This window comes from Salmo trutta, chromosome 10, assembly GCF_901001165.1.
Source record: "Salmo trutta chromosome 10, fSalTru1.1, whole genome shotgun sequence".
Lineage (NCBI taxonomy): Eukaryota > Metazoa > Chordata > Actinopteri > Salmoniformes > Salmonidae > Salmo > Salmo trutta.
In genome coordinates this window covers 17460326-17486085 of record NC_042966.1, presented here as the reverse complement: position 1 = coordinate 17486085, position 25760 = coordinate 17460326, and the positions used below count along the sequence as shown (strand labels likewise).

The 25760-nt window shown below is 43.6% G+C and overlaps 1 protein-coding gene across 1 annotated transcript in view; it reads right to left on the bottom strand.

Moving 5' to 3' along the window:
- The window catches only part of spata20 (spermatogenesis associated 20), a 70315-nt gene extending 45879 nt beyond the window's left edge, over positions 1 to 24436 (bottom strand). The window contains exons 1-11 of the mRNA XM_029764690.1: positions 23743 to 24436; positions 22826 to 22969; positions 21190 to 21409; positions 20933 to 21076; positions 20560 to 20761; positions 20295 to 20425; positions 20014 to 20118; positions 11637 to 11711; positions 10209 to 10421; positions 9898 to 10090; positions 9177 to 9345 (exon numbers count right to left, since the gene is read on the bottom strand). Of these exons, the coding sequence (XP_029620550.1) occupies positions 9177 to 9345; positions 9898 to 10090; positions 10209 to 10421; positions 11637 to 11711; positions 20014 to 20118; positions 20295 to 20425; positions 20560 to 20761; positions 20933 to 21076; positions 21190 to 21409; positions 22826 to 22969; positions 23743 to 23945 (1799 nt within the window). The 5' untranslated portion in view covers positions 23946 to 24436. The remainder of the gene's footprint in view (positions 1 to 9176; positions 9346 to 9897; positions 10091 to 10208; positions 10422 to 11636; positions 11712 to 20013; positions 20119 to 20294; positions 20426 to 20559; positions 20762 to 20932; positions 21077 to 21189; positions 21410 to 22825; positions 22970 to 23742) is intronic.
- Positions 24437 to 25760: the final 1324 nt, after the last annotated feature.

Genomic DNA, 25760 nt, shown 5'->3' with positions numbered 1-25760 from the left:
TCAGTAAGAACTTTAAGCTCGTCTCTCAATTAAAAAAAAAAGTGTCAATACTTTGCCCCTTGACAACCAGCGCACTTCTTTCTGTATGTTGTAAAAGCGTTACATGGTCGCTGCCCATATCATTGCATAGTGCAGAAAGTACACGAGAGTTAAAGCAAGGCCCCTGAACTTAGTTAACCATTTTCACTGTAGTGTCCAAAATGTCTTTCAAGCTGTCAGGCATTCCCCTGGCAGCAAGAGCCTCTCGGTGGATGCTGCAGTGTACCCAAGTGGTGTCAGGAGCAACTGCTTGCATGCACGTTACCACTCCACTATGTCTCCCTGGCTTTTGTGCCATCCGTACAGATATCAACATGAGCAGCAGCTACGTTTGGCTACATACGGACCGTTAGTGGAATTCCCGCGAGAGAGTAATGGTTAATGTGATTGGATATGAATTATTTGACTAGGCTACCTGTATTTGACATTGTTGTTATTTCGCTGTACGCTAGATGGTTTAATTACATTTTGCCTACTCAGGCAAGAAAAGAAAAAAACTTACCCAAATGTATAGCCCTGTTGGAAAATATAAATGGACTGTTTGAAAATATGAAGCAAATATTTTTTTTTTTTTGTTAAATGTGAATCACATTCCACTAACACTCCTCACACTGATTGAGTAGTTTAAATGTAATGTTGAGCTCTCTCTCCTTCTTGTGTTTTTGTGCATACCCGTTAACCTGTTTGGTATAGGGGGCAGTATTGAGAATTTTGGAAAAAATATGTTCCCATTTTTAACGGCCTCCTACACCAACTCAGAAGCTAGAATATGCATATTATTGTTCAGGTTTGGATAGAAAACACTCTGAATTTTCTAAAACTGTTTGAATGGTGTCTGTGAGTATAACAGAACTCCTATGGCAGGCAAAAACCTGACAAGGCTTCAAGCAGGAAGTACCCTGTCTGACAAGGAGTCGTGCGTCTTACCTCTTTTTATTGAAAAGTAAGGATCTTAGCTGTAACGTGACAATTCCCAGGGCTCCAATAGGCTCTCAGAGCCCGCGAAATAACTGAAGGTTTACGAGGGAACCTCAGGTTGAAATATATTATCGCCTTTTGTAAGTGGATGCTCGGAGGACCTTTCAATGATGCGCGTGCATGAGTCGCTTCTGAGGAGAAATTTTATTCGGCTGTTTAGGCTCAATGCATACTCCCGGTCGGAATATTAACACTTCTCTATGACATAAATGGCATAAAAATTGGTTTTAAACAGCGGTTGACATGCTTCGAAGTACGGTAATGGAATATTTAGACATTTTTGACACGCCAATGCGCCATGCGCGACACCGCGAAAAGGCATTCTAGAACTCACGAACAAAACGTCGCTGTTGGAACATAACGATGGATTATTTGGGACCAAACCAACATTTGTTATTGAAGTAGAAGTCCTGGCAGTGTATTCTGATGAAGAACAAGCAAGGTAAGAACATCTTTCTTATAGGAAATGTGATTTTGGTGGATGCTGACCTGGGTGGGTATCTAAATAGCTAGCCCTGTAATGCCGGGCTATGTACTTAGATTATTGCAAAATGTGCTTCATCCGAAAAGCTATTTTAAAATCGGACATATCGAGTGCATAGAGGGGTAATGTATCTATAATTCTTAAAATAATTGTTATGCTTTTTGTGAACGTTTATCGTGAGTAATTTAGCAAACTGTTAGTAAATTCACCGGAAGTTTGCGGTGGTTATGCTTTTTCTGAACGTCACATGCTAATGTAAAAAGCTGGTTTTTGATATAAATATGAACTTGATTGAACAGACATGCATGTATTGTATAACACAATGTCCTAGGTGTGTCATCTGATGAAGATTATAAAAGGTTAGTGCTGCATTTAGCTGTGGTTTGGGTTTATGTGACATGATATGCTAGCTTGAAAAATGGCTGTGTGATTATTTCTGGCTGGGTACTCTGCTAACATAATCTAATGTTTTGCTTTTGTTGTAAAGCCTTTTTGAAATCGGACAGTGGGGTTAGATTAACGAGATTCTTGTCTTTAAATAGCTGTGAAATAGTCATATGTTTGAGAAATTGAAGTTATAGCATTTCTAACGATTCAAAAATCGCGCCACTGGATTTCAGTGGCTGTTACGTAGGTGGGACGAGTTCGTCCCACATGTACTAGAGAGGTTAACAAGAGTTCTGTCTGTTGTGCTGAATGCACAATGTACTTTCCCTCCGTGTCATTCATTGCATGTTTAATAATGAAAATACATGTGGTTTATTTCTGTGCATGTTAAAAAAGTAAAATAAGTAGCAAAGCTGGATGTGATTTACAGTAGATTTATCTGTCAACACAGCCATACACATGATGTACAATCCTGTAATATGATTCTGGCCCACGATGGCAAAAATATAGTCTAACGTGGCCCTCCATGGAAAGTAAATGCCCAGGCCTGGATTAGAGGAATGAATCGATGTGATTCGGGTTCGATGTGATACGATTCGATGCAGTAACATTTGTTGAATAAACACATTCATTTTCCATTCTAAACTAAATTCTGCTCGTGAAGGAGCTCATGAGTTGGGCATCTCTGAGATGGATCTGTCTGAGCTGACTTTTCTCTGTGTGTGAGTGTGTCTGTTTGTGTGTGTAAAATGATGTATATGTCTGAGCCATAAGGGAAACTGGGCATCTACCAGCGCACTGGTATGACCATTTCAGATCAAAAGTGTGTGTGTGTGTGTGTGTGTGTGTGTGTGTGTGTGTGTGTGTGTGTGTGTGTGGGGGGGGGGGGGGGGGGGGGGGGGGGGGAGCAGCTAACATTGCCCCCCCCCAGACTTTTGATCTGAAGCAACACTGATTGACAATACATTTCACATGCTGTTGTGCAAATGGAATAGACAACAGGTGGAAATTATAGGCAATTAGCAAGACACCCCCAATAAAGGAGTGGTTCTGCAGGTGTTAACCACAGACCACTTCTCAGTTCCTATGCTTCCTGGCTGATGTTTTGGTCACTTTTGAATGCTGGCGTTGCTTTCACTCTAGTGGTAGCATGAGACGGAGTCTACAACCCACACAAGTGGCTCAGGTAGTGCAGCTCATCCAGGATGGCACATCAATGCGAGCTGTGGCAAGAAGGTTTGCTGTGTCTGTCAGCGTAGTGTCCAGAGCATGGAGGCACTATCAGGAGACGTGGAGGAGGCCGTAGGAGGGCAACAACACAACAGCAGGACCGCTACCTCCGCCTTTGTGCAAGGAAGAGCACTGCCAGACGCCTGCAAAATGACCTCCAGCAGGCCACAAATGTGCATGTGTCTGCTCAAACGATCAGAAACAGACTCCATGAGGGTGGTATGAGGGCCCGACATCCACAGGTGGGGGTTGTGCTTACAGCCCAACACCGTGCAGGACGTTTGGCATTTGCCAGAGAACACCAAGATTGGCAAATTCGCCACTGGCGCCCTGTGCTCTTCACAGATGAAAGCAGGTTCACACTGAGCACGTGACAGACGTGACAGTCTGGAGACGCCGTGGAGAACGTTCTGCTGCCTGCAACATCCTCCAGCATGACCGGTTTGGCGGTGGGTCAGTCATGGTGTGGGGTGGCATTTCTTTGGGGGGGCCGCACAGCCCTCCATGTTCTCGCCAGAGGTAGCCTGACTGCCATTAGGTACCGAGATGAGATCCTCAGACCTCTTGTGAGACCATATGCTGGTGCGGTTGGCCCTGGGTTCCTCCTAATGCAAGACAATGCTAGACCTCATGTGGCTGGAGTGTGTCAGCAGTTCCTGCAAGAGGAAGGCATTGATGCTATGGACTGGCCCGCCCGTCCCCAGACCTGAAACCAATTGAGCACATCTGGGACATCATGTCTCGCTCCATCCACCAACGCCACGTTGCACCACAGACTGTCTAGGAGTTGGCGGATGCTTTAGTCCAGGTCTGGGAGGAGATCCCTCAGGAGACCATCCGCCACATCAGGAGCATGCCCAGGCATTGTAGGGAGGTCATACAGGCACGTGGAGGCCACACACACTACTGAGCCTCATTTTGACTTGTTTTAAGGACATTACATCAAAGTTGGATCAGCCTGTAGTGTGGTTTTCCACTTTAATTTTGAGTGTGACTCCAAATCCAGACCTCCATGGGTTGATAAATTGGATTTCCATTGATTACTTTTGTGTGATTTTGTTGTCAGCACATTCAACTATGTAAAGATAAAAGTATATAATAAGATTATTTCATTCATTCAGATCTAGGATGTGTTATTTTAGTGTTCCCTTTATTTTTTTGAGCTGTGTATATACACACACTGATTGTTTCAAGCTAAACAACCCCAAAAAATGTATAAAAATCGAATGTAGGCTAAGTCCCGATCAGCATTTACAGCCAGATGAGAGTTGTGTCTCCAGCGGGATGTTAGGTATTTGATCAAAATAACCTAGCAAATTACATTGGTTGTCACTCCACTAATAAAGCCTAATATTGCGCAAGCAATTTCACAAACATTTAAATGCTGAAGGTGACACGCAGATGTACCAGATCAGGACTAGGCCTACCTCTCGTTGGTCAGCGCACAAAGCTGCACACAGCCCGCAGTTTGACTAGGCTACTGATATTGCCTGGGGTTGTTCGGCATGCAAAATGTGAAGTCACAAAATAGGAGATATTTCCGGAAAGTAGAAAGATAGTAATTTAAGCAGCAACAAAGAAATGGCGAACCCGGCGATTCGTAACGTTTGAAATCGATTTCCTGACCGACGTATGCTACATTTGGATAGGTTTGGGGTCCCGTGGACATATACACTAATATCTTAAACATTTGAGCCGGGGACCGATGCGTATCGGTGAATCGTTACATCCCTAACGACTAGTACGAATGAGACGGGCCCACTGGAACCAGGCCAGTGAGTGTGTATGCATGTGTTCACGCACGTGTGGGGGTTCCTGCCGTGGTTTTCTGCAGATTCAGTGGCATTTCCACATTTAGGGCCGTATAAAATTTGCGTTGGGGAGAACACAGAAGGAAACACGGAATCCAGACATTAAAAGGGAATTCAACAATATTAGAAAATGTATTGAAATTAGTAGGAAATTAACTACATTTATTGAACTTAATTAAGTTATTAATTTGCAAAGAGTTCATCATAAGACATTAACTAAATGCATTAGTGATTCGGATTCCCTGCAACTTTCTGAAAAGTCAACAGAAAATTGGGTTAGGGCTGGGTAGGGCCTGTTATTCCATCAATAACTAGGATATGGGCAGGGCTCGGGTATCACTAAATTGATCACTAACATTTTGAAGCCGAGCCATTCTCTGCTGCGCATTCTCTGCTGCGCAGTACAGTCGTATCTGACTGAGACACAAGTGCTTCAACCTCGTCAAATATAAGGCAGGAGAGATTATTTCACAGAAAATAATGTTCCTTGAGTTATGTCTGAGTGACGAAAAGTAGCTAACAGCTCTCGTGTCTCTTCATTTAGCAGAGCAGCCCAAGCGGAGCCATTGCTATGGATACTTACAGACTTAGAGCACCATGAGCGAGCTGCGAGCCAGGAGCGTGTGACACACAGAGAGGAGCAGCTAATGTTTTTACTAAAGAAGTTATTTCTGATGTCGGGTTGAGCCGGGCCTTAAATTTGGCAGAAGCAATCGGGCTTGGGTAGTGTAAGGCCTGAACATCGCGGGCATGGGTGGGGCTCAGGCTTTAAATTAATGTCCGTGCAGGGCTCTAGTGCACACTTGAAGTAAAGGGTAATTACACTCCAAAACCAACATTTCTTAGATTTTTCCCAGACCTTAAAGGAGTCTCCTGATGTGGTTCAAGCATTGTTGTGGACTTGAACATCCAATTTACTTGTTTTTCTATTTAAAAAGTGTGTTTTCGAGATCGAAAACATGAAAAAAAACAACTGAGAAAACAGAATTAGGCAAAAAAACATATATACAAATAAAAACAGATTTCATAGGGCCCTACACAGTTTGTGAACACATTCGCTCACTCATGGCATCTGGGGCAGGAACCACCACAACACCTGGATAAACCATGTGTTGGTCCCCCACCTAACAGCCAGTGTATGGCGGATCCAGAGCCTTCAAGGACATTATCAAGGACATAATACAATATCCACTTCCATGACAAGCTACAGGACTGTTTCGCTAGCACAGACTGGAATATGTTCCGGGATTGATCCGATGGTATTGAGGAGTTTACCACATCAGGCTTCATTAATAAGTGCATCAACGTCAGCAAGACAAAGGAGCACATTGTGGACTACAGGAAACTGCTTTCCATCAAACCGCAAGGCGGTACAGAGGGTAGTGCTCCCTGACACCCAGGACCTCTATACCAGGCAGTGTCAGAGGAAGGTTCTAAAAATTGTCAAAGACTCCAGCCACCCACGTCATATACTGTTCTCTCTGCTACCGCATGGCATGCTGTACCAATGCACCAAGTCTGGAACCAGCAGGACCCTGAACATCTTCTACCCACAAGCCGTAAGACTGCTAAATAGTTAGTCCAGGTAGTTATTTGTTAACTATTTAACTATCTGTATTGAACCTTTTTGCATTAACTCGTTTGACTTATCACATTAGCTGTTGCTACTGTTTATTATCTATCCTGTTTAGAAATGCACAATATATCTGTGAACATATTGGAATCGGCCGATATTAGCTAAAAATGCCAACATCGGTATCGGCCGATGTCTAGTTTAACGCCGATGTGCAAAACCGATGTCAAAGCTGATGTGCAGACCTATAACGTAGGTACATGCCGTAAAGATGCCACGTAAAATTTTGCACTACACGTACAACACAGCATTCATAACCTAGCCCACAATGTCTACTGTGTGGATCGAGCAGTCAACAAGTCGAACAGTCATTTGAAAGAGTAAGAACATTTCAGCGAGACAACTCAAAAGGTGAAATCCATTAAAGCCAAGATAATGGAATTCCTACCGGAGTTACACAGTAATAGCATCACAGCTATTAGCTTCAAGACATACATACTATGGAATGCCGTTTGGGTCTTTGCGTGTCAAAAATGATACAGAAGCACTGTCAAAGCTGTACAAAAAAGTCTGCAAACAACGGCCACGAACAATGTTTTTACAATACCGCGTTGGTAATAAAGCATCATTTGTTCGACGCAACTTCTGGGATAGCTAGCTTTATCTTGGTACCTAGCTAGCACCAATACAACCAGCCTGAAAACAATGACCAGTAGAAACTGCAGTCATTTTCATTATTCTTAGCAATGATTTAGGAATCCTTGTAAGTATTAGCTAGGTTGCCACTTGTTGTTCGCCTATTGAAATTGAACTTCAGTTCATGAAAATGAATAGTTAGCCAGCTACTTAACCCTGTTGCCCAAAGCTAACATTATAAGCAGCCAGCTAGCTTCATCTGGCTAGTGAGGCTCGACCGGACTTGGGTATGTGTTGTGAAGCTAGCCACAATAAGGATTAGGCACCATAGTGTAATTTGCGGTTTGCCTTCAAAAGAAAAGTATGTCATTGACAGTGATGCACATGAATACAAATAGTAGAATTATGCTATACTTTTATTTTGAAAGCTAACCGCAAAGTCCACTATTGTGGCTAATCCTTACTGTGGCTAGCTTCACATAGATGGGTCCGACCACCATTAATCAAACAAAACTGTCTTTATAAATTGGGGTTATTTTAGATGACACCTAGTTATATAGTTAGCTAGCTATAGCTACTGAAACAGATGTCGTTTTGCTATGTTTTGGGGAACAACATTGTTTGCATCCATGAGCTAGCTAGCTTTACTTTTTTTATAACCAGCACTGTAGGTGCGCGAGACAACTTTACCAGCATCATAGCATACGTATCGATGAATCATTGTGACATGAAATACATGTGATTGTTACTACATATTTATTACACTAAGTAAAAAATGTATAAACACGTTAAATTATGTGACGAAGTCATTTTCAGGTCCTGATTGGTCAACAAGCTTATTGGACACATCAAATAGTGTTATCTACTGGTCATTGTTTCCTTTTTTGACACGCAAAGACCCAAACGGCGTTCCTGGTTGAGAATGAAATGACTGAACAACGAAACAGCACAGCAAGTAAGTGAAAGAAATAGGTTTTGATTATGTTTTACTGGTAATGGGACATACGTAAATGCCAACAAAATAACTTTTTGGTCAGTGTGGTGTGTGTGTAACCTTTATTTAACTAGGCAAGTCAGTTAAGAACAAATTCGAATACCCGAGCTGACAAGGTAAAAATCTGTCGTTCTGCCCCTGAACAAGGCAGTTAACCCACTGTTTCTAGGCCGTCATTGAAAATAAGAATTTGTTCTTAACCGACTTGCCTAGTTAAATAAAGGTAAAATTAAAAAATAAAAAGAACAAATTCTTATTTACAATGACTGCCTACCCCGGCCAAACCCAGACGACGCTGGGCCAATTGTAAGCCGCCCTATGGGTCTCAATCACAGCCGGATGTGATACAGCCTGGATTCGAACCAGGGACTGTAGTGACGACTCTTGCACTGAGATGCCGTGCCTTAGAACGCTGCGTCCGTGTGTGTGTTAACTATTTAACTGTACTAAAATGCTTAAAGGGCCGCTAACATTTTAAATATCGGTTATCGGTATGTTTTTTTTTTTTTTTTTTTGGGCCAAGGAAAATATTGGTTATCGGTATCGGCGCATCACTAATCCTGTTGCTTAGTCACTTTCTCCCTACCTATATGTACATACACTATATCTACTTCAATTAACTCGTACCCCTGCACATCAACTCGGTACTGGTACATAGCCATGTTACAGTTATTTATTCCTTGTGTTATTATTTTTCTACTATTTCTGTTGGGAAAGGCCCGTAAGTAAGCATTTCTCTGTTAGTCTACACCGGTTGTTTACGAAGCATGTGACAAATACAATTTTATTTTATTTGTGTGTTAGTTTGTGAAACTTATATAACATGGGGTCAAATTAATGTTGGTGAAAGGTCCTCATGTGTTGTCACCTACCCGCCCAATTCATTGTATTATGATTTTTTTCAATTTAACCTTTAATTCAGTCCATTGCCCACTTGCGATATGTGCAGATAATTGAAACTTTTGCGCAAATCACACATTGTTGTCAAGTACTGAAGTTATGATTTGTCACCTAAACATCCTCATCATTATCCCCTCATCTCACCTCTGCTCCACCTCCATCTCGTCTCCACGGTAACAGGAGCGAAGCATGATCTGTCGTTCCGCGTCCCACAGGTGCTCCTTTAGGAAGCCAGCGGCCTGCACCGCTCTCTCCAGCAGAGCCTTGTCATCCAGCACAGCACCGACACGCGCAAAGCCTGATAACATCAGACCTGGAGAGAGAGCAAGAAAGAGAGATACGGGAGGAAAGAGATCAAGAGAAAGGGGGGAGGGAGGGAGAAAAGGGTTATGAAGCCCATTGTCATATTGCCAAACCCAAAATATTGTCAAGCAACTGCCAGCAACATGGTTTCAATGGAATTCTGTGGTAACGTCCCATACTGGAACGCTGTATCATTATCTCTCTCTGGAGCAGCTCAGTGACTCCGTGAGGTAGCAGTTCAGCAGCAACTTGGTGATTACCAGGCTTTGAAGTTCCCCTGGTCGCTAGGTTCCTTTTCTCTCCTTCCCTCTATCCCTCCCTCCATCTTTCATGTCAGTATCAAAGCGTTGGTAGGGAGCAGCCCAGTCATCAAAGCCCAGTAGAGTGCTGTCTGCACTGTGGGACAGCTGATTAATGAAGTGATTGACTAATTAAGGACTAACTGGAGGAGAGAGGTTTAATGGAAGGGTTCCTGAAATCGCCTAGCTTCGTTACCTCACAGATACTGATACACTCCCGCATCAGATGGAGACCTGGGTGCAGTGTGTGTGTGTGCTCTTACCGTTCCAGGAGGCCAACATCTTGGTGTCGAGGTGAGGGGCCGGACGGCTCTTCCTGACTTCGGCCATCTTGGCTCTAGCGGAGGCCAGTAGCTCAGATACCTTTGCTACACTGAGGCCAAAGCGTGCAGCTGTCAGCTCCACAGAGTAACGCACAATCAACACGTTCTGGCCCTGCAGCTCCCCATGAGGGTCCTGACACACCCAGAAGATAATTACAGAAGACACACAGAAGATAAATGTTAATGATCCTTTAAAAGATAATTAGGACAAGGTCTATCTTGGGGACGAACGAGCTTGCGCACACACACACCTGTTCCATGTCCACGTTGCCTTGTTCTTTGACCCCGTAGTGGTGCATGAAGATGTCAGCCTCTGTAGCGCCCCCTGTTGCTCCCTCCACCACGACAGGAAGTAGTTCTCTGACCTCTGACCCCATCCACACACAGAACGCCCCCTCCCTCTTTTCACTTCCCCCCGCAGCAGGGAGAGAGTCTGCGTCCTCAGCACTGTAGAAGCCCCCAGACTAAACCCCCAAGAGAAAGAGAAGGGGTGTTTAGAGAACAAAGTGTTAATATCATTTTCTGTAAGATAAATGTAATGAATCTTAAACCAATGTTCCGGTCATGATCCTTGGATTGAATGTTTATTTTTTTGTTGTAGATGTAAATGGATTACGAAACCAAGAAAATTGCCTAAGGATATTGTTGCACTCGCTTTGTCAAGGGGTCCTTGGCCTAGTTACATTGTTTGTAACCTGAATAAATGTGTGCATTAAATGTGAAAAGCAATCGTTTGCGACCAGGTGTTGAATGCATGTACCCAGGAGACAGCAAATGGTCCAGGGCCAGCTCTGTCTCTCTTGATCGGCCTGTCCAAGCGGATTATTATTTGTTGTGGCGAAACATAAATAAAAAAACTAAAAGGCATGCCGAAACTAAAAGACTCAAAAACAAAGGAAAGGCCTCATGGCCACATAACAAAACCAGCAGTCTCACGGCTTGCAAGCTGGGACTCTGACCGACGACCACCCTAATTGGCAGCACCTGATGTGCTTATCAACCAGGCTCAGCATCTGGACAAGGTAGCTGCTGCCCCCTAGGGAATTGGAGCGTGGAAGTGCTAGCTAGCTGTAGTGCTGTCTAAACTACTTAACTTATTACCTAATAATTGTGTGAAGAACAAAAAAAAGTTTCACTCATCAACTGCTGTTTGTGCCCACAGCGCATGAGATTAAAGGTAGATAACATGCAACTACTCCGTGTAACAGTAGGTAAATTAACCAGAAACAAGAAATTCAGGCCAACTCTATTGTCCATTGCCTGCACATTCTCTGTATTCTCTCTGCGACTATGACTCTGAGCTTTCGAGGGAAAGCCCTGTACCGAGGCAGCTGTATAAAAGAAACAGTGTCCGTGGTAAATTACCTTCCTTGCGTAATTCCTTACCGTATAATTACATAATAAATCTTGGTGAATAGAATGATCTCTCTGAGTGTGGTTTTAATTGTGTGGGCTGACGAGACATTAATCAAACTAAGATGGCCGCCGCCTTGCCTGGGCAGGGAACAGGGGGAGGAAGAAACAGGTTGACCTTGATAGTAATCCAGGGGCATTTTTTAAAAGAGTGCGATACCTGGCCCTCACACACATGCCCCCACATGCACAAGCACATGCACGCGCATGCATGCACGCGCACACACACACACAGGTGTTAATGAGGTAGGAGGGAGATGGCTCACCTTGTCACTGAGGTCTCTGGAGACATAGAGGAGAATGTCCTGGGCCACATCAGCAAAGACTTGCTCCCCCGACACCTGCACCCACACAAGACAACATATCACAAAACCACACTGCAACCATGACACAAGCAGACCACAACCAGGCCTGCACCCAGAGAAGACAACATTTCACACTGCAACTGTTACACAACCGGAACCCAACCAACCACACACTACTGTAATTAACAATATTGCACCAGTCTCCTGAGACCTGCACCCACAACAAGATATAGCAACGATAACTCACCTGTATCACCTATCAACTGTATTCTGAGCCAATCACTGTAGAACACCTTCTATAAAAAACAACCTCTTGGTCGCACATCTCCCAAATACAGGACCTATATATCCCTATATTACGCATCGAGGCTGGAAAAACACATCAGTGAAGAGGACAGTCTTGTTGGTGTATTCTACAGTGTTGATTTATTCTACTGTACCACCAACAAGGTAAGGGACACGTCTATGGTCCTATACATTGCTATTAGGTATAACGGTTAGCCGCTGAAAATACATTTGACCGGTCGTGCTTATTGGTCTATAGGTTAAAAAACATTTTGATGGCCACGATTAAAAAGAGCTACCATATCTCAACTCATAAAAAGTGTGAATCCTAATCACTATTCTTGTGCATACTGTAGGCTATAGTCAATGGTTGGCAGGTTATCAGCGCATCACCCACCACTTTGCAATGTGAGCTTGAGGCAGTATAATTGTTTGAAACGTCAACGGTTTACTTTACTTCAAATAATGAGGCATGTCTTACCTTTGCTTCAGAGTAGCCTGGCTAAAATCCAACCATAAATGTGAATTATTTTATAAAAACTTCCTCCAGCCATTAACCAGCGTTTCTCTCCTGTTCTATTGGTTTGCATATCAACTTTCTTTCGTTGTCCAGAAGCGAAAAGGCACAATCCTAGTCATATTAGCAACCCATCCTAGTTGTTGCCATTAGTTTCTAACCGAGATTAACATTTTTGTCCCATTGAACCGTTCGCATTAGGTGTGCTGTTTAGAAGGGAGTTTTCCACTAATTGCATTTTGGCAAATTTTTGAAAATAATGTTATCAAATTTTAGCGGTCACGTATACATGGTTAGCAGATGTTATTGCGAGTGTAGCGAAATGCTTGTGCTTCTAGTTTCGGCAGTACAGTAATATTTAACAAGTAAGAATATTTTGAAAATAAAGGGTGTGGATAGGCTCATTTGAACAACCTATTTTAGGTCGTGATGTTATTATGCAACTTGACTCTACACTGAACATCTCTGAAGGGAAGGAAACGTGGAAATTAGACAACTGCAGGGATCTACAGTTCAGAACCATCCTATTTGGACTACGAATAAAAATGAGTGTGGAACTTTGGATATGGAACCAGTGTGCTTGTCAGCTGTTGCCCCACCTTGCACAAAACAATATCCCATTAGCAAGGAAGCTATGGATGCTACTAAAGTACTGATTAAAGATCTATGGGACATGGGTATAGTTGAAAAGACACATTCTGCCAAAATGCTGTTCATACTCTTGACAATGAATCGAGCTGCACAGGTCACAGCTGCTCGTTGGAAGAAATGGATCCTCCAACTGTTTTGGAAGCTCTGAACATCCTCATACAACGTGGCACACCATGTAATCCAGCTACTCTGATGTATCCTACAGACACTACATTACTTGAACACAACTGTTGTGAGTTGGTTTTGGATCAGCTCTCTGATGGGTTTACTAAGTGGCATCTGTTGGAAAACCCTGAGTTTATCTCATACACAGACGGTTCAAGCATTGTGGAGGGGGGTGTGAGGAAGGCAGGCTGGGCAGTTCCTACAATGGACAATGTGATAGTGACAGGCACGTTACCTGCAGAAACATCAGCACAGGTGGCAGAATTGGTGGCTTTGACAGAAGCATGTAAACAGGCTGAAGGAAAAACATATCTACACAGACTCAAGATATGCTTCTGGCGTTACCCATGATTTTGGAAAAATATGGAAAAACAGGATTCATGACATCACTGGGAGCTCCTGTGAAGAATGGACCAGAGGTGATGGCTCTACTGAATGTTCTCCGGTTACCTGGACAAGTTGCAATTTTGAAAATGAATGCACATGGAAAAATCTTTACAGACGAGAGTAAAGGTAATGATTTGGCTGACAAAACTGCCAAGGCAGCTGCCAAGAGAACATCTCTGTCACCTAAACTGATTAGGAGCTACACCTTGGACACATTGCAAGACATTAAAGATATGCAAAGCAGTGCACCAAAAGATGAAGTGTGGGAATGGATGGCTGCAGGACGCAAACTCAATCAAGAAGATGTGTGGAAATGCAACCTGAGATGTGTAGTGCCAAATGCACTCCTACCCTACTTGATGACACAGATCCACTCTCTGGGACACATTGTTGTGGACAAGATAGTTTATCGTTGTGTGGGCAAATGGTGGAGACCTGGTGTGCGGAAAGAGGCTGAGGCTGTTATGGCGAATTGCAACATTTGTATGGAAAACAACACCAAAGGACGAGTGAAAGTACAGACACGACGAGCGCCTGCCCCAACCGGACCCTTCAGACATCTACAGCTTGATTACATCACTCTGCCCAAATGTAAAGGACACGAAGTTGTGCTGGTCGTTGATCGTTTCTCACAGTAAAAGCCTTGAAGGTTGAAGCCTACCCTACTAAGAAAGGAACTGCACAACACACAGCTAAAATTCTGATTTGAGAAATCATTCCCAGATGGGCATTTCCGGAACAATTAGACCAAGGTACTCATTTCACAGGAAAAGTGTGTCAGGAGGTAGCTCGTCTTCTGAACATAGACTGGCAACTGCACTGCCCTTATCATCCTCAATCGAGTGGACAGGTAGAATGCATAAATTGAGTTTTGAAAGAGAGACTTTCAAAGATGCATCAAGGAATGGCATGGCCGGTTGCATTGCCTACGGTATTATGTAGTTTACGGGAAACGCATAACAAAACCACAGGGTTGAGTCCGTTTGAGGTCGACCTAGGTCGACCCATGTCACTACCAGGCACATTAGATTTGAGAAAAGCAGACGTTCACTTTGAGTGGTACAATGCTTAACTATTGCATACAACTCTCTAATGCAGTAGGGGAAGCAGACAGACAAGTAAAAGAGGCGTAGGGAATAACTCCCGAGGGGGGACATGATGTAGAACCAGGACAGTGGGTGATGGTAAAAAAATATGTAACAGACACATTAGGGCCAAAATGGGAAGGTCCTTATCAAGTTTTGCTCATAACGAGGTCAGCAGTGAAAGTCCAGGGAAATTCACAATGGATACATGTCACTCATTGCAAGGTTGTCCATTTTGATGGCAAAGCGGAGCCTGGAGAATAAAGAACTGATTGTCCCCTAATTGCTAATCAATCTCGGGTGAAGAAGCATAGTAAGATGACCAGAACCTGATAAGCTTCTATGTTGTATACCGCAGTCATCATATTAGGGATATCTAGGTGAAATGTCCAACGTTTTCCTGGAAATCGGGACATGCTTACTTAGGGAAATATATGTGAAATATCAATCTCTCTTGAAACCAGGACATGTTACTTTCACTTTTTTGTTTCCTTTGTTACAGATTATGAGAATCTACCGTCTGAAGCTGCAGCAATATCCCTTGACCCAAGGACTGTACCTGAAATGATACAAGATCACCGGTGAAGTGTTCATTAGAGAAGTCCTTATCAACCAGTGGAACGGAAAAAGAATTCCTCACTACCGGCAGACTGCCAGAACATATTATCTAATAGTTATCTATGTGGGACTGATACCAGTGTGAAAGAGCTGGTCACTTTTAAAGGACTTGGTGAATGATTACCTTGCCAATAGGATGATTGAATATTAATTATTATTTTGTGTGAGTTTCCTCCTAATACAGGATGTGGTAGGAATCGTAAGGGACATTATCATTACACCTGTTAATACTTGCTTTCTATAACTTTGTTTGAAATCTATTTCTTAATGTAACAGCAAGTAAAATATGCCCTTTGTGTTTTATAGAAATGCAAGGTGTTTAATGTAAATTATTTTATGCTTACTGCTAATGTTTTTTTATACTGTCTATTTTTTTTATGTTTTCTATTGTTTTCTAAAAATACATTTGAAATATATTTATTTTTAAAATGGTCTACGGGGGAGTATAAGACTATTTCAAGATAAATACACAATGCAGAGGACAAGAGGTCAATAGAGTACTAACGATAAATGGAAATAGTGTTTTTTTTCTGTAATATCAATGGGTCAGAGACATGGGACGAATTTCAGTCAGGGACTCATAGCAAGTTCTCAATGGTCCAAATTGTTTATACATTGAACCTAAAATAGGATACTCCTTATTTGGCCATTGGCTGAGTTTTATTGCAAGGAATTCTAATTGGTCAACCACAGGCTATGGCTGGGTTATAAAATTACATCCTGTCCCTTTGTTCTGTGGATAGAATCCCAGAGGAGAATAACTGAGGACAGGGGAGCATAAACATCTACCTCCCTGCATGATTTGTTCTCTTTGAATACACCTATTTTCCTCCCCCTGATTTGCTTTGGAGTCTGTGTTATTGAAGAGTAACATCAACTGCTAACACAAGTAATCTAACAATTCCACAACAACTACCGAATACACACAAATCTAAGTAAAGGGATGGAATAAGAATATATACATATAAATATATGGATGAGCGATGACCGAGCGGAATAGGCAAGATGCAATAGATGGTATAAAATATAGTATATACACATGAGATGAGTAATGCAAGATATGTAAACATTATTAAAGTGGCATTATTAAAGTGACTAGTGATTCATTTATTAAAGTGGCCAATGTGTTAGTGATGGCTGTTTAACCTGTCTGGGCTAGGGGGCAGTATTTTCACGGCCGGATGAAAAACGTACCCAATTTAAACAGGTTACTACTCTGGCCCAGAAACTAGAATATGCATATTATTAGTAGATTTGGATAGAAAACACTCTGAAGTTTGTAAAACTGTTTCAATGGTGTCTGTGAGTACAACAGAACTCATATGGCAGGCAAAAACCTGAGAAAAAGTCAACCAGGAAGTGGAGGATCTGAGAATTGTAGTTCTTTCTAGTCCCTTTCGAAACTACAGTATCTGTGGGGTTACGTTGCACTTCCTTAGGCTTCCATTGGCTGTCAAAAGCCTTCAGAAAGTTGTTTCAGCCTTCTCTTGTCACTGGGTAGATAACAGGAGCTCAGTTTCTGAGTGGACTACCTGTGGACAAAGGGATTGGATATGCGCGGTCACACGAGCGTGCCGTTCCTTCTTTTTCTCCTTGAATGAATACGCTATTGTCCGGTTGGAATATTATTGCAATTTTACGTAAGAAATACCATAAAGATTGATTTTAAACAGCGTTTGACCTGCTTCTAAGTACGGTAGCGGAACATTCTCACTTTTCGTCTCTGGTACCGTGCTTGCGCGTTATGCCTTTGGATAGTGCTCTGAACGCACGAACAAAACGGAGGTATTTGGACAAAAATATGTATTATTTCGAACAAAAACAACATTTATTGTGGAAGTAGCAGTCCTGGGAGTGCATTCTGACAAAGATCAGCAAAGGTAAGAGAATATTTCTAATACTAATTCTGAGTTTAGGTTGCCTCGAACTTGGCAGGTGTCTGTATAGCTCTCTGTGATGGCTGAGCTATGTACTCAGAATATTGAAAAATGTGCTTTCTCCGTAAAGCTATTTTAAAATCTGACAAAGCGGTTGCATCCAGGAGTAGTCTATAATTCTTTAAATAATTGTTATATATTTTGTCAACGTTTATGATGAGTATTTTTGTAAATTGATGTGCACATTCACCGGGAGTTTTGGTGGGAATACATTTTCTGAACATCACACGCCAATGTAAAATGCTGTTTTTGGATATAAATATGAACTTTATCGAACAAAACATACATGTATTGTGTAACATAATGTCCTAGGAGTGTCATCTGATGAAGATCGTCAAAGGTTAGTGCTTCATTTAGCTGTGTTTTGGGTTTTATTGACACATGTCCTTGCCTGGAAAATGGCTGTGTGATTATTTTTGTCTATGTACTCTCCTAACATAATCTAATGTTTTGCTTTCGCTGTAAAGCCTTTTTGAAATCGGACAATGTGGTTACATCAAGGATAAGTGTATCTTTAAAATGGTGTAAAATAGTTGTATGTTTGAGAAAGTTGAATTATGACATTTTGTTGTTTTTTGAATTTGCCGCCCTGATATTTCACAGGCTGTGTCCCGCAGGTTAGCCCATAGAAGTTAACAAGCAAATTTGAGAACAAGGCTACCTAAATTCTATCAGCATATTGATTGTAGCACTTGAGGGCAATACACTGGATCACTCCTACTCTAACTTCCACGATGCATACAAGGCCCTCCCCCGCCCTCAAAATGTTCCATTACCGTACTTAGAAGCATGTCAAACGCTGTTTAAAATCAATCTTTATGGTATTTTTAACGTAAAATTGCGATAATATTCCAACCGGACAATAGCGTATTCATTCAAGGAGAAAAAGAAGGAACAGCGTGCTCGTGTGACCGCGCATATCCAATCCCTTTGTTGCCAGGCAGTCCACTCAGAAACTGAGCTCCTATTATCTGCCCAGTGACAGGAGAATGCTCAAACCACTTTCTGAAGGCTTTAGACAGCCAATGGAAGCCTTAGGAAGTGCAACGTAACCCAACGGATACTGTAGTTTCAAAAGGGACTAGAAAGAAGAACTACAATTCTCAGATCCTCCACTTCCTGGTTGGATTTTACTCAGGTTTTTGCCTGCCATATGAGTTATGTTATACTCACAGACACCATTCAAACAGTTTTAGAAACTTCAGAGTGTTTTCTATCCAAATCTACTAATAATATGCATATTCTAGTTTCTGGGCCAGAGTAGTAACCTGTTTAAATTGGGTACGTTTTTCATCCGGCCGTGAAAATACTGCCCCCTAGCCCAGACAGGTTAAAATCCGCAGCTACAATAAATGCAGCCTCAGGATATATGGTTTCCAGTTTGCATAGAGTCCAGTGAAGTTCCTTGAGGGCCGTCGTGGTATCGGCTTGAGGGGGGGATATACACGGCTGTGACAATAACCAACGAGAATTCTCTTGGGAGATAATATGGTCAGCATTTGATTGTCAGGTCAGGTGAAGAAAAGGACTTGAGTTCCTGTATGTTGTTACGATTACACCATGAGTCATTAATCATGAGGCATACACACCCGCCCTTCTTCCCAGAGAGATGTTAATTTCTGTTGGCACAACGCATAAAAAACCCGGTGGCTGTACCGACTCTGACAACATATCCCGAGAGAGCCATGTTTCCTTGAAACAGAGTATGTCTCTGGAAAGCAACCCTTGCCCTAATTTTGTCTACCTTGTTATCTAGAGACTGGACATTGGAGAGTAATATACTCGGAAGAGGTGGGTGGTGTGCACGCCTCCGAAGTCTGACGAGGAGGCCGCTCAGTCTACCTCTTCTGCGGTGACGTTGTTTTAGGTCGGCCTCTGGAATGAGATCCAATGCCCTGGGTGGTGGTGCGAACAAAGGATGCGCTTCGGGAAAGTCGTATTCCTGGTCATCATGTTGGTAAGTTGATGTCGCTCTGATATCCAATAGTTCTTCCCGGCTGTATGTAATAACACTTAAGATTTTCGGGGCTAACAATGTAAGAGATAATACATTTTAAAAAAAATACTGCATAGTTTCCTAAGGACTAGAAGCAAGGTCACCCTCTCTGTCAGCGCCATCTTGCTTTTATTAGCTTCATTACAGAAGATGCATGTTCAATAATTGGCTAGAGCCTTTTTGACTAAGACGATAGGCTTGCTATTGTTGTAGGTTTTCATTAAGCTCTTATTGAAAAATGTCAATTTCTTGTATGCATGCATAGTATTTTCTGTTGGTCCCATCATTTTACTGTTTGACATTTGTTTTACCGTTTGTTGACCAGTTAATGAGCGTAAGTTAGTCGGCAGCAAAATTTACCGAAATATGTATCCTTATAATTACTATGCATACAGACTCACAAACAATCACACAATATGCTACAGCTCACTTCACAGCTTCCCCGGGAAACTAAGTTATTGTAGCCTCCCGCGGACGAAGAGGTTCGCTTCTGCTGCAGGTTTCGCTGTAAAATATTGCACGCTTTGCGGCAGTGGTTCTCATTGCTATACATACCCCTCACATGATGTGACATCCCCTAACAGAGTTTATTAATCTAGGCAAATTCTGCTGACTAAGACTTTTTTGGCAGGAAAACGATTATGGTAGAGACGGGTTAAACGATGTGGCTGCCACACAAACACACGCATGCACACACCTGGTAGGCGCTGATGTAGGCCACAGCCAGCTGGGCCTGGTCATAAAGCATCTTCTCAAAGTGGGGAACATGCCAGGATGAGTCTGTAGAGTAACGATGGAACCCCTGCGAGAGAGGAAGATAGAGAGAGGAAGATAGAGAAAGAAATAAACGAATGAGAAATACAACATAAACGTTCTACTCCTGCTCATGCCAACTGTGTTGTGGTGTGCTGTGTGTAGTGGAGTAGCATGTCCTAGGAATGATGCAAAAGTGCCGTTAGTGTGAATGAGAGTGTGTACCTGTGCCACATGGTCGTGGATACCCCCCAGGGCCATCATGCGGAGTGTGTGTAGGGTCATCTGGAGCGCCTCGGACCCCTCAGTAGACGAACGGTTCACAGACCAGAACGACATAAGGAACATCAGATTCACTACAGAAAGAGAAAGAGAGAGAGGCAGAAAGAAAGGGGGAAAGAGAGAGAAAGAGGAGAGAGAGCAACGGTCAGACAGACAGAGACGCAAAGACAAAAAGAAAGAACTGGAGAACTCGTGTGTGCGTATGTACCTGGTGAGGGGAACTTGGGTGCATCCCTGAATCCGCCATATTCCTCCTCATAGGAGTGTGCGAGCTGTACGAAGCAGCGATTGGCCACATCATGGGCTGGGGGTGGGGTTTCCCCGGGGTTAGCTGCGATAGAGGTTCCCTTCTTCAGAGCTTCTATAACTCTCTCACCACTTGACTCCAATGCTTCACGGTTATCCTGCCACTGAGAGAGAGCGGAACACACACACACGGTTGCTACAGCACTAATATCTTTGCCACTCACACACCCCATAAGCCACTTGGCATATCCATGTAGGCTACTGAATACAAACATATGAACTTTGTGAAGTGCTGTATTTGTAGAGTTCAAATACAGCTTGGACATTGTTATTACCTGTTCCATAATTCTGGTCAAGACAGTTTTGAGTCCAGGTCTCCGGCCACTGTCCTTTGGGGGGAAGTAGGTGCCCCCAATGAAAGGTCGTAGGTCAGGGGTCAGCCACACACTCATCGGCCAACCACCACCTCCGCTGGTTGCCTAGAGACCAGGGACAGCAACACAGATTAACAAACACAGCAGATATGGGGACTTGATTACTACATGTTTACACACACAGGCACACAAACATACACACAGCCACACACACACACCTGCACGAAGGTCATGTAGACCTTGTCCACATCAGGTCTCTCTTCGCGGTCAACTTTAATACAGACAAAGTTGTCACTGAGGGTCTTTCCGATCTCCTCGTCCTCGAAGGACTCTCTCTCCATCACATGGCACCAGTGACACGTAGAGTAGCCCACTGACAGGAAGATAGGCTTGTCTTCACTCCTGGCTTTGTCAAACGCCTCTTGTCCCCATGGATACCTGGGAGGTGGGATAGATTAATGTATTTAACTGGCACTCTTATATTAGTTTACATATACTGAACAAAAATATAAAAACGCAACATGCAACAATTTCAAAGGCTTTGGTGAATTACAGTTCATAAGGAAATCAGTCAATTGAAATAAAAGCATCAGGCCCTAATCTATGGATTTCACATGACTGGGCAGGGGTGCAGCCATTGGTGAGCCTGGAAGGGCACAGGGCCACCCACTGGGGAGCCAGGTCCAGCCAATCAGAATGTGTTTCCCCCCCACAAAATGGCTTTATTACAGACACAAATACTCCTCAGCACCACCCCCAACCCCCCACAGGTGAAGAAGCCGGATGTGGAGGTCCGAGGCTGGCATGGTTACACGTGGTCTGCGGTTGTGAGGTCAGTTGGACGTACTGCCAAATTCTCTAAAACGACGTTGATGGTTGAGAAATGAACATTAAAATTCTCTGGCAACAGCTCTGGTAGACATTCCTGCAGTCAGCCTGCCAATTGTACGCTCCCTCAAAACTTGAGACATCTGTGGCATTGTGTTGTGTGACAAAAGTGCACATTTTAAAGTGGCCTTTTATTGTCCCCAGCACAAGGGGCACCTGTGTAATGATCATGCTGTTTAATCAGCTTCTTGATATGCACACCTGTCAAGTGGATGAATTACCTTGGAAAAGGAGAACTGCTCACTAGCAGGGATATAAAAAAGTGTGGACAAATTTTGGGAGAAATAAGCTTTTTGTGCATATGGGAGAATAATAATATGGGAGAATAATAATTCAGCTCATGAAACATGGGACGAACGCTTTACATGTTGGGTTAATATTTCTGTTCAGTTTAGTTCATTAGGTGAAAGAGAATCATAAGTGGACTAACCCTCCAGTCCACCGGGTTGTGTGTGTGTGTGTGTGTGTCTAACCCACCAGTCCACCGGGTTGTGTGTGTGTGTGTGTGTGTGTGTGTGTCTAACCCACCAGTCCACCGGGTTGTGTGTGTGTGTCTAACCCACCAGTCCACCGGGTTGTGTGTGTGTGTGTGTGTGTGTGTGTGTGTGTGTGTGTGTGTGTGTGTGTGTGTGTGTGTGTGTGTGTGTGTGTGTGTGTGTGTGTGTGTGTGTGTGCGTGTGTGTCTAACCCACCAGTCCACCGGGTTGTGTGTGTGTGTGTGTGTCTAACCCACCAGTCCACCGGGTTGTGTGTGTGTGTGTGTGTGTGTGTGTGTGTGTGTGTGTGTCTAACCCACCAGTCCACAGATTGTGTGTGTGTGTCTAACCCACCAGTCCACCGGGTTGTGTGTGTGTGTGTGTGTGTGTGTGTCTAACCCACCAGTCCACCGGGTTGTGTGTGTGTGTGTGTGTGTGTGTGTGTCTAACCCACCAGTCCACAGATTGTGTGTGTGTGTGTCTAACCCACCAGTCCACCGGGTTGTGTGCGTGTTGCAGCAGGTAAGGGGACCTCTCCTGTCCCAGGCGGTTGGGGGGTCTCTGGGGGGTGGACGGGGGGCTGCCTTGCCCCTCACTCCCAGACGCCATACTCAGACTGGCTCTGCTTGTCATACTGGTGGTTCAAGTGAAACACAGAGGTAGCACTTTGATCATCATTGGTAAACTGTTTGTAAACTACAACAAAATGACTGACTGAAAATAACATTATGTGGAGTGTGCCATCAAACCTGTTCATGTTAGCTAAGTCACATGTTGTTATGTTTATAGGAAGGTTATTGCTGGGTGAACTGCGTGCATACTTGGCATGTATTGTATGAGTGCTGCATGATATCAATGTTGGCTAGACAGTAGCAGCTTACTATAATCGTTAGCTACTGTAGCTAGTTAGCTAGCTACAGTAGCTACTTCCTTCATGCACGAGCCCTATCAAGTGACAGCTGTCAAAACCAGACAGTGCTGGCTGTCAAGTATGCTAAAAACACTAGCCTTTTAGCTAGCATGGTTTTTAGTTCTCCAAACTGCAGAACACACAGTAAAGCATCACCGTGTTATGTCCAGTGTTCACTGGCAATCGTGTCAACACTGCAAAGAGTATAATTAGGTGTATTTACAATTGGGTAAATAGCTAGCTGGCTAGACCAAGGACGAATGGCATCTAGCCTGCTAGCTAGCTGACAACAGCTCGTACAAGACCACTTGGTGACCCGCTAGCTCCCCAGGCAGGCGCGAGACAATGATGTAATCCACAGCTAATCAATCGTTGCATTATTGTAGCTAGCTAACGTTAGCTAGTTAGCGATTAATCAATTAATTTGACAAGTCAGTCGCAAGATGTCACGTCCTAGACGATTGTCATGTTATGTCTCTTTTCATTAGCTACTTTACCTGAAGCAGTATTGGGACGTCCTGGGACTCAGCAGCGAGGGGGACTTGTCGCTGGCAGGGGGTGGTGTCAGCCCGCTGATGTCCCGACTCTGTTCTGGGCTGTGCGGCTTGTTGTCACCTCCCAGGAGAACGATACTTAGCAGGCGAGCTGGGTCAACGCGGCTATTTTTTGACGACGACCGTGCCCATGCGAGTCTTAACATCTTAATCCAATGTGCCTTGTCAAAGGGCGGGCTGGCTCAGTGGAGGTTTGCCTACTTTGCTTAACACAGCAAGTGCAACTCTCCGACCAACCAACTATGACAGTTTTGTCACTAACTTTGGGAAGTGTTGCCAACTATTGTTTTGTTTGTGAGAATCGCTATTGGCTCCTTGTTTAGACGCTAGAAGTCGCTAGACTATGTTTGGCCGTTGCCGCGACGACGTCACAGCACCAGTTTGCCTTGGTGCAGTACAGATGCGGTCCCCGACGTAGCGTTTTCGCACCCTGTCCCGCCGCACATCTCCTCCACTTGTGCGTCCTTGCCTGTGCGTCCTTGCTCCCGCTCTCGTTTGCGTCTGAATTTGGTGGGAAAAGTTACCAAAGGCATCATTCTATAGCTTCGTTCTTTAGCTAGAGGACTCCTGATATCTCCAGGAGTGCTAAGTATACTTGTAGTCTTTATTTGTCGTAGGAGGCTGGTGGGAGGAGCTGTAGGAGGACGGGCTCATTGTAATGGCTGAAATTGAATAAATGGTATTTATCGAACATATGGAAACCACATGTTTGACTCAGTTCCATTAATTCCATTCCAGCCATTACAATGAGCCTGTCCTCCTACAGGTCCAGACACCAGCCTCCACTGTCTAGTACTGATTGTTTTCGAGATAGTGCCATGTACTTTAAGTGCTGCCTGTCTTCCCAGTAGCCTACTTGGCGTGTGAACTGCTGACTGCTCATAACTTGCAGTTGATTGTTGACACATCAACCAGGATTAAGGAGCAAGGCAATTTGTGACCTTGTTTTGATAATCAGTGGCTGTATTGGAGGGGGAGTGGTTTCACCTCTTTTCTGAGTGTACATCGCCAATTTCTCAGGCTCCATCTCTGTGTGCTTCGTTCTATAGATAGAGGACTCCTGATATCACTCCTGGAGTGTTAAGTATAATTTGTCTTTATTTGCTGTTGTCTAGTACTATATTTTTACAAGCTAGGGCGTCATCTTCAAGTGCTGCCTGTCTTCCCAGTAGCCAACTTGGTGTGTGAACTGCTGACTGCTCATAACGTGCAGAATGATCAACCAGGGTTTCTGAATGTATACTGAACAAAAATATAAATGCAACATGTAAAGTGTTGGTTTCATGAGCTGAAATAAAAGATCCCATAAATGTTCCATTTGTGCAAAAAGCTTATTTCACACCAATTGTGTACAGAAATTTGTTTACATTCCTGTTAGAAAACATTTATCCTTTGCCAAGATAATCCATCCACCTGACAGGTGCGGCATATCAAGAAGCTGATTAAACAGCATGATCATTACACAGGTGCACCTTGAGCTGGGGGCAATTAAAACCCACTCTAAAAAGTGCACTTTTGTCACACAACACAGTGCCACAGATGTCTCAAGTTTAGGGAGCATACAATTGGCATGCTGACTGCAGGAATGTACACCAGAGCTGTTGCCAGATAATTTAATGTCCATTTCTCTACCATAAGCCGCCTCCAACATTATTTTAGAGAATTTGGCAGTACGTCCAGCCGGCCTCACAGCCACAGACCACGTGTAACCATGCCAGCCTAGGACCTCCACATCCTGTTTATTCACCTGAGGGATCATTTGAGACCAGCTACATGGACAGCTGATGAAACTGGATTTGCACAACTGAAGAATTTGCACAATTTGAAGATTTGCACAACTGTCAGAAACCATCTCAGGGAGGTTCATCTGTAGGATCAGTGTCCTCACGAGAGTCTTGACCTGACTGCAGTTCGGTAACCAACTTCAGTGGGCAAACGCTCACCTCTGATGGCCACTGGCA